This window comes from Oncorhynchus gorbuscha, linkage group LG04 (genome assembly GCF_021184085.1).
Source record: "Oncorhynchus gorbuscha isolate QuinsamMale2020 ecotype Even-year linkage group LG04, OgorEven_v1.0, whole genome shotgun sequence".
NCBI classification, from domain to species: domain Eukaryota; kingdom Metazoa; phylum Chordata; class Actinopteri; order Salmoniformes; family Salmonidae; genus Oncorhynchus; species Oncorhynchus gorbuscha.
In genome coordinates this window covers 64,096,609-64,106,547 of record NC_060176.1, presented here as the reverse complement: position 1 = coordinate 64,106,547, position 9,939 = coordinate 64,096,609, and the positions used below count along the sequence as shown (strand labels likewise).

At 38.9% G+C, this 9,939-nt stretch overlaps 1 protein-coding gene across 1 annotated transcript; it reads left to right on the top strand.

Annotated features, from left to right (window-relative positions):
• The first annotated feature begins 26 nt into the window (after positions 1–26).
• On the top strand, positions 27–9,252 carry LOC124034495 (ras-related protein Rab-27B-like). The gene is made up of 6 exons (XM_046347762.1): positions 27–609; positions 4,081–4,264; positions 6,697–6,782; positions 6,894–6,997; positions 7,719–7,842; positions 8,283–9,252. The coding sequence occupies exons 2-6, from the start codon at positions 4,106–4,108 to the stop codon at positions 8,467–8,469; spliced, it is 660 nt and encodes a 219-aa protein (XP_046203718.1). The 5' UTR covers positions 27–609; positions 4,081–4,105; the 3' UTR covers positions 8,470–9,252.
• The last annotated feature ends 687 nt before the right edge of the window (positions 9,253–9,939 follow it).

Sequence of the window (9,939 nt, the reverse complement as noted above, 5' to 3'; positions counted from 1 at the left end):
GTTTTAAATTGATAAACATTGTAATTAGTTTGCATGACATGTGATGTTTAAGCCAGAGCCTTAAAACGTAGATGATTATGCTCCCAGGTGTACAATTCTGTGTCATATGGTTAATATACAATTTATCTAGTGTAGACCTTCTATAAAAATTATCTACATACAGTGGATGACACAATACATGTTCCCCCCCATAAGTTGACTTCATTATGTCCTAATAGATACTTTTTAGATAGGAAAAACTGAGTTTTTCCTATTAGCCAACAATTAGCCTACTTGTTGAGCTTCCAGAAGAATAAGCGGGAGAAGGGGCCTTTTTAAGGGGTTTACAAAGCTTACAGTTGGCTGATTTCCACTGAAATCCACAGCAGGACATTATTTGTGGGCAGGGCCTCAATCTAGTTTTTCTTTTTTTTTCTCCTGAGAAATACCAGAAAGCACAAGGTCTGTGAACACCGCACTCTGTGGTTGTTTCTTTTAGCTGGAAACTCCTCCTTTATAGCATGTGAGGGGGAAAAGGTTCAATCAACAGCATGTCTCCCCCCACTGTGTGTTTACCAAGCACGGGTTGAGCTCCCTGAATGGAAGCTGGCAGTACCTCTGGCTAAATCGGTAAGACTGAATTTATTTGTTTTGGTCAAATCTTGGTAAAGTTCATCTAATTATTCAGCGGCATCAGTGTGTGGCATATTGGCTTAATCTTTCAGGCATTGATTGTGTTGTCTGTCACACTATATTGTTTGGGGGCTTTATCATTGGCCTACATTTTCTGAAAAGGCTATGTGAGACTTTCCTTATGTGCATAATGGCCATTTATCATTAGAATTTGCATATTGATTGATTTGATTTTGTTCTATGGCTCAAATATTTCTGGCATCACAAACACATGCCACTGACATAATTCAGGGTTTTTTTCTGGATCAAAAAGGGGCTGTGGTGGTGGGCGTGGCAGAGCACGTGGTATTGGGCAAGGTTGGCTGCATTTAGCAGAACACTTTAGAGGCCCCCATCTTGGTGTTTTTTTATTGTTGCAATTTTAGCATTTTTAAGCCAATTTCCTGCAATTCTCAGAAATCCTCTTCCGAGCCGAGATATATTTTTGCAGTTTTAAAGTTAATTTCCTGCAATTCAACATATTTTGCCATGGAGCTGAGAGAAAATGTTGCAGTTTTTAAGGATAATTTCCCGCAATTATATGCATTTTGCCATGGCTAATGCTGTGTTATTTTAGTCAAACTCAATAACTAAATCAATACTCTTAAATGCAATGTTTTTATTCATTTTCAATTCCCCTGACTGTTTAGCTTTTATTTTGGTGATTGTTAGTTCTCAGTTATTATATTATAAAACAATATACAGTGCATTCTGAAAGTATTCAGACCCATTGACTTTTACCAATTCTGTTACGTTACAGCCTTATTCTAAAATGGACTAAATTGGGGGGGTTTTCACATACACAATACCCCATAATGACAAAGCAAAAACTGTTTTTCAGAAACTGATAATACATTTACATAAGTATTCAGACCTTTTTATTCAGTACTTTGTTGAAGCACTTTTGACAGCGAACACACCCTCGAGTCTTCTTGGGTATAACACTACAAGCTTGGCACGTCAGTATTTGGAGTTTCTCCCATTCTCTGTAAATCCTCTCAAGCTCTGTCAGGTTGGATGGGGAGCGTTGCTGCACAGCTATTTTCAGGTCTCTCCAGTGATGTTCGGTCAGGTTAAAATCCGGCCTCTAGCTGGGCACTCAAAGACATTCAGAGACTTGTCCTGAAGCCAATCCTGCGTTGTCTTACTGTGCTTAGGGTTGTTGTCCTGTTGGAAGGTGAATTCAATTGGTTGGACATGATTTGGAAAGTCACACACCTGTCTATATAAGGTCCCACAGTTGACACTGCATGTCAGAGCAAAAACCAAGCCATGAGGTCGGAGCAATTGTCCGTAGATCTCCGAGACAGGATTGTGTCATGGCACAGATCTGGGGAAGGGTACCAAAATATTTCTGCAGCATTGACGGTCCCCAAGAACACAGTGGCCTCCATAATTTTTAAATGGAAGGAGTTTGGAACCACCAAGACTCTTCCTAGGGCTGGTCGCCTGGCCAAACTGAGGGAGGAGAAGGGCCTTGGTCAGGGAGGTGACCAATAACCCTATGGACACTCTGATAGAGCTCCAGAGTTCATATGTGGAGATGGGAGAACCTTCCAGAAGGACAACCATCTTTGCAGCACTCTAATCAGGCGGAAGCCACTCCTTAGTAAAAGCCACTCCTTAGTAAAAGCCACATGACAGCTCGCTAGGAGTTTGTCAAAAGGCACCTAAAGGAGTATCAGACCATGAGAAACAAGATTATCTGGTCTGATGAAACCAACATCCAACACTGGCCTGAATGCCAAGCGCCATGTTTGGAGGAAACCTGGCACCATCCCTTCGGTGAAGAATGGTGGTGAAGAATGGTGGTGGTAGCATGTTTTCCAGCGGCAGGGACTTGGAGATTAGTCATAATTGAGGGAAAGATGAACGGAGCAAGGATCTTTTTTATAATCTACACGGGCAATGAGTCCGTATTTAATGAGGGCATCTCATCCCTTTTTCAGTGTTTTAAGGAATCTGAGTCTCATGACAGGCCTCTTAAGAATGACACAGATTGCAAATAAACAAAACATTTGAAATAATCAAGACGGTTGTGCTTTTCGACTTCTCAACTCGTAATGGGTCAATTGATGTCCATGATGGTAATGATGTAAAAATGTAAACATCCTTTTTGATATTTTCTTCCACTTGACCTTTCTATCCATCAGACTACACAATACTTTGTCATTTCATTTCTCAAATAAGAAAGTTACCGGTGTAACTGGATAAGTAAGAGGAGCACAAGATCTTTGTGCTCTTTTGTATTCTCTCTCAGAACTATATGAGATTATACTGTATGTGGACAATGAAATAAGTTCCTTGCATCAATAGAAGCCACAGTTGAGTTTTCCTACAGCTCACACAGGACAGCCACTTGACTGATCATGTGAAAGCTGGGTCAAGTCATGTGCTAGCTCCTCTCTGATCAGCTTTTAAAACAGCCTGTCCATGGGATGTTTGAGCTAAAGTAGGCTAATGCGATTAGCATGAGTTTGTAAGTAACAAGAACATTTCCCAGGACATAGTCACATCTAATATTGTCAGAAAGCTTATTCTTGTTAATCTAACTACACTGTCCATTTTACAGTAGCTATTACATTGAAAGAATGTCATGCTATTGTTTGAGGAGAGTGCACAATTTTTAACAAAGTTATTAATAAACAAATTAGGCACATTTGGGCAGTCTTGATACAACATTTTGAACATAAATGCAATGGTTAATTCATTCAGTCAAAAACTTTGTGCGTGCACTGCTGCCATCTAGTGGCCAAATTCTAAATTGCACCTGGGCTGTAATAATACATGATGGTCTTTCTCTTGCATTTCAAAGATGATGGTACAATGATTTTTTTTACAAAATAATTGTTTTCTTCTTGGTATTATCTTTTACCAGATCTATTGTTATATTCACCTACATTCCTTTCACATTTCCACAAACTTCAGTGTTTCCTTTCAAAGGGTACCACGAATATGCATATCCTTGCTTCAGGCCAGAGCTACAGGCAGTTAGATTTGGGTATGTCCTTTTCGGTGAAAATTGGGAGACAAAAGGGGCGGAACCTTGTGCCCCTGTGATCATGAAGCCACTCATTGGGAATTTCAGCTATGTGTTCTGTTAGACCTGTTTGCCTGTTTCTAAATGTTAAGGCAATTTGCAGTATATTGGCTATATTAACAGTACTGTAATTACATTGTATATTATGACTGTTTCCAAGTAGTTAAGGGCACATCAAGCCTGTAATGTCCTCTGGAAGACCTGTATAGAATCTTCTGAAGTCCTTGCAATGTAATAGTGACACAACTGTATTTATTGTTACTATAATAATGGTGAATGTACCACTATTTACAGTAATGTATGTAATGTAGTTGTGTTCTCTATGCAAAAGCATGTTACATGCAAGTAAGAATATGACCATAATATGGTACTTTTGTTTAATATTTTAGGGCAGGTTCAGTACGAGGCTGCACAATGACAATGACTGACTGGGATTATGACTTTCTGATCAAGCTCCTGTCGGTAGGGGATTCTGGAGTAGGGAAGACCACATTCCTCTACAGGTACACAGACAACAAGTTCAACCACAAGTTCACCACCACAGTGGGAATAGACTTCAGGGAAAAGAGAGTGGTGAGTCGTGATGCTTTACTCCAGTGTGTAGCCCATGACATTCATTTAAAAGATCAAATTAATTTTCAGTCATCCTTGCTCCACAGCTTCCAATTTATGATAATGTAGTTCTGCAAATCCAAAAGGTTGAACAGTTGATTGTTTTTTACAAGGAATCGTAATATCAACTGAAATATAGCTGCAAGCAGCGATGACCTGGGGTCCAAGCCTTTCTCACCTTCTCAAATATTCTGCCTTATTTTACAAGTCATAGATTTCAGTTCAGGTACAACACCAACAATCCCTCACTGTCTAGGGATGTCTATCTGAAACCTGGCAGTGGTGGGATTTGAACCTGGGCTGTCATGTATTACAAGACGAAGGCCTAAGGTCACAGAAAAAAATGGGTTGAACACTGCAAGAGCATGCATGAATTGCAGGTTCCAGTCTTGACTCAATCTTGTAACACTGTAATGTTTGCCATTTAGCAGGTCGCTCTTATCCAAAGCAACTTGCGGTAATGCGTGCATTCATTATTTACATTTGAGTGATCGTGAGAATCAAACCCACTATCCTGGCATTGCAAGCGCCATGCTTTACCAACTGAGCTACAGAGGACCACCATGACAATATAAACATCTGTCGTTCTGCCCCTGAACAAGGCAGTTAACACAATGTTCCTAGGCTGTCATTGTAAATAAGAATTTGCTCTTAACTGACTTGCCTAGTTAAATAAAGGTTCAAATAAAACCTACTGTACTGTGTTAAACTATGGTGCACTGTGGGGCTCAGTTGGTAGAGCAAAGCTCCTGCAATGCCAGGGTTGTGGGTTAGATTCCCACGGGGTGCCAATACGAAAAAGTATGAAAATGTATGCGCTCACTACTTTAAATTGCTCTGGAATAGAGTGTCTGCTAAATGACAAAAATGTACTGAACTTAACATAACTATAAACTACTCATGGATCTTATTTTTACCCATTTAAACTGGTCTTGTTTTGGTCATGGTCTCGATCCACTGGTCCTCGGTCTGGGTGTTAGAAAGTTTAGTTTGGATCTAAAGGGCTCCGGTCCTGACTTCATCTCTGGTACTCGCACCAATTTTATACTCTTGAATCCATACGTATGGTTACATGTAAACAATAATGTGATTATTGTGGATAGTCAGAATAATATAATAGTTTGATTAAAACGTAAACAAGCTTTGCAAGAATGACTATTTCCCTAATAATGCTGCTACAGCGACCATGTTATTTTTGGGAAGCATATTTGATTCTGAGTTCGATCATGTAAAGTTTGTATGTGAAACTACGTCTAAGACGAATACATTCAGTTGTTTCCTAACTCGCCGATCTGCGCATATCAGATACACCGCTGGAATGCCGATTTAAGGCGTTTACATGTCCTAATAATAAGAGAGAATGCTCAGAAAATCAGGTGTTTTAATCGGCTGATGCTACCTTCGATTTTGACCTCATGCCGATTTAAGATAAACAGAGTAAGGTGTTTACATTACGATTTCATAATCTGCATGCTGCCATAATCACTTTAATATCGATGTATTAGTGTGCGTGTAAACGTACTACATGTTGGTAATGGACAAGTGCACACTTCAGGTAACATTGTAGAGTATTGAGATTAATGGCCAGGAGGGGGCTCCGTTTCCTCCAAGATTGACTTGAATTGTCAGGCCGGGGCTCAACTTCATTTATGGAGCATATAACGATATTGGTCTATAGATGCTGTATACCAAGTTTCTGAGAAATCGGTTTTGCGGTGTCTGAGGAAGAGTTGAACATTTTGGAAATATTTACATTTTCAAAATGTCAGATGATCCGTCATGGTGATGTCATTGGTCTTAGAGGAAAATGTGTTTATTGGGTAAAGAGAAACCTTTGTACCTAATTCTGTGACTAGGTCAAATGAAGAGGCGGGGCTGACCTTTTGAAGTCAAAAGTTGTTCATAGTGAACTAGTCAAGTCAGTTTAGAACAAATGTTTGTTTACAATGATGTCCTACCCCGGCCAAAGCTGGGAAATTATGCGCTGCCCTATGCAACTCCCAATAATGGCTGGATGTGCTGCAGCCTGGATTTGAACCAGGTACTGTAATGATACCTCTTGTACTGAGATGCAGTGCTTTAGACCTCTGTGCTACTCAGGAGCCTGAGTGGCACCTTTTGGGCTGAATTGCACCCATATTAACCAGATGTATTTGTCCACCAACGTACACCATCCCACCAGTTTGGTCTCTATGAGGTCTTACCATTTTAAGCTCTATAGTGCTCCAACAATAGGATAATAATAATCCTAACAATTGTAATTTCAAGCCACTCCGGGACTTGGACCGCTAATTATAACAGTATATTGGATTGGTAAAACAAATTCTAGAACCAAAGAGTGTCTTTGGTCCTAGCTCTTGATATGACACTTATTTGACATCTTATGTCTTCAGACATATTTGGGGACTGGCTCTGATGGAACGACAGAGAAGACTTTTAAAGTGCACCTACAGCTCTGGGACACAGCAGGGCAGGAGAGGTAGGCCACGTAAACAAGCAGACAGTACATTTTGTAAGATAGGGATTTTCAATGATAGTCCATATCCATCGCTTTACCAGCATTTGAACATTGTAATTGTATAAATTCCAGGTTCAGAAGTCTCACCACAGCCTTCTTCAGAGATGCCATGGGCTTCCTGCTCATGTTTGATCTAACCAATCAGCAGAGTTTTCTGAATGTCAGGAACTGGATGAGTATGTCTGTGAATCATCCATTTAGTACATCCTTTAAGAACCAGACTGACCACATTGATTGGGTATTTCAGTTTTGTATTTGGCATTATCAGTGGTGTAAAGTACTTAAGTAAAAATAGTTTTTTGGGGGTATCTGTACTTTACTTTACTATTCATATTTTTGACAACTTTTACTTCACAACATTCCTAAAGAAAATGATTTGACTTTTCTTACTCCATACATTTTCCCTGACACCCAAAATGATAGGAAAATTATCCAATTCACACACTTATCAAAATGACATCCTTGGTCATCTCTACTGCCTCTGATCTGGCAGACTCACTAAACAAATGCTTCGCTTGTAAATGATATCTGTGTTGGCGCGTGCCCCTGGCTATCCGTAATTATATACATTTTTATTTAATGGTGCCTTCTGGTTTGCTTAATATAAGGAATATTAAATTATTTATACTTTTACTTTTGGTACTTAAGTATATTTAAAACCAAATACTTTTAGACTTTTTGCTCAAGTAGGTTTTTTATTGGGTAACTTTCACTTTTGCTTGAATCATTTTCTATTGAGATCTTTACTGCTACTCAAGTATGACGATTGGGTACTTTTTCACCACTGGGCATTATAGTAAATTATCTTGGTAGCATGGTAGCTTCCTGTGATTCAAATATGAATTGACATATCCATAAATAACTGAAATTGTATTATGTCTTGTTATGATTGTTCAGGTCAGCTGCAGGCAAATGCCTATTGTGACAGTCCAGACATAGTCTTAGTTGGCACCAAAGCAGACCTTAAAAACCTGAGAGATGTACAAGGAAAACAAGCCAGAGACCTGGCGGACAGATATGGGTAAGTGAGATCAATACTTGCTTGCTCAGGACAAAACTCTGCTGCCTCTATGAAATCTGATCTGACCGTACAATGCAATAAAATGGCTGGCTAGTCCACTTACCATTGGCATGGCTAACTTCTCCAGTGCCTTAACATGAACTGAGGTTGTTTGAGTTCATACCTTCAGCACCACTGTAAAGCATTTATACCGATCCAGATCCAATGCTGGAAACAGGCTCACTATTTTAATACCTCTAATTTACAAAGAAGGAATCTGTGATCTACTACAAGCCAAGGTCTATGGATATTCTTAAGCATCTTTAAACTAGAAATTACCCTATTAGAAATAAACCACAAGTTAACTGACCTTAATAATACATAAACCGAAAGTGAACTGTTCTTTATCCATTCATTTCAGTATAGTGTTCAGTAAAATAAGTTCCTCCCTTCCTGCTTAGTATCCCCTACTTTGAGACGAGTAGTGCCACAGGGGCTGAGGTGGACCAGGCAGTGACCACTCTGCTGGACTTGGTGATGAGACGCATGGAGCAGAGCACAGAGGGGCCTGCGTCAGAGGCAGCCAATGGGAGTGCTGCCACTAACGACACAGCTGAAACGTCCACCAGCAGGAGGTGTGCCTGTTAGGATGTAGGGATGTCCATCCATTCAAATGTGTAACTATTGCATCTGGGGAGTATTATTACATTAGAAAGTTCAATTATCCCATCCAGTATTTATAAGTGTATTATCCTCTTATGCATTAATGTGTGTTTGTCTGGATTGATAACTGTCACACTCAAGCTATGTATTCCCAACCTGGTCATCATTACCTGCTGAGTCTGTACATGTACTGTATGTTAATGATATGAAACGAGCAAAATAACACACAATCTAATACTGTAAAATGATTCAAAGTAAATGAAAGCACTATGTGTATGTACATCTCAAACTGATATTTGCAATTTGACTAAGCTTTGTGTGATTCTAAATAGGTAAATACTAATGGGAAGTGTTTGAAGAAAAGTTGTATATCAGAGATTTTTGTATTTATTTTATTTGACAGATTGAAGCATTGATGGAAGGAAAATACAGGTACATACATTTATCATTGACAATATATAATCCTAACAGATTATGCAACAACTCATTAACAATCATGGTTATTTCCTTAAATGTGAATGAGAAAATGTATTATTCTGTTTCACAAACTGAGATAGCAAAGTACATTACAGGATCCATGAGTTCTATATGACATGGAGCACATTTGGTGTTTAGCTTGATTATTAGTGGAACAAAATTGTCATGCACATTGAATAAAGTATAGAACATGTTTAGAGCCCATAAATACTGTCAACCCAGACAAACTAGTTGAATATGTTTTAATACAAAGTCTTCTGAGTAAATGTAGTCACTTTAAATAAAGTTAATGTCCGTTTTACTAATGATTTCCTTTTGACAGGAAAATGTCTGGTTGCTTTGTCTTTATCAAAGAAATACATACAAGCGCAAACTTTGGGTGATTTGCAATCCTATAGGAATTCCGGGGTTCTATCACTGGCATAGCAACACAAAAAATGGCACACACACCCCTGAGCTTTGGGGGGCCCTAAACTCCCGGAGGTTGGTCGAGCCACGCAGATGGTACTGAAAACATAAGCCATTCATAATTTTTTTGTTACATTAAATTAGTACTGCTAAATTTTAGCTCAGCCTCATGGCAGAATGTGTCAAATAGCAGGAAATTGGGTCATGGATTCGTGGAAGTCGGGGCACTCCCTGTCCAGTAGGAAAAGTTTTTTTAATGGTTGAAAAAGTGATTTTGTTGCATTCTTTGATCTAAAATGTATATTTAGCTAAATTATGTAAGGAAAACCTTTTTGTGGGTTAATATTCAATATACTTTCAATATTATTTGTTTCTATGCCTGAAAATGCCTTTGTCCCGGAGCAAAGGATCCCATTTTCAAACTCTCCCAAAAAGTGCTTAAAAAATAATGGATAATAATTGAAAACATATCATGTTTCTTTCAATAGCCCTCTGACTTTAACATTTATCTCAACACTTGTGTATGGAGATTTGGTCAACTTTGTCAGATTTGTCTAAAATCCAGAATTA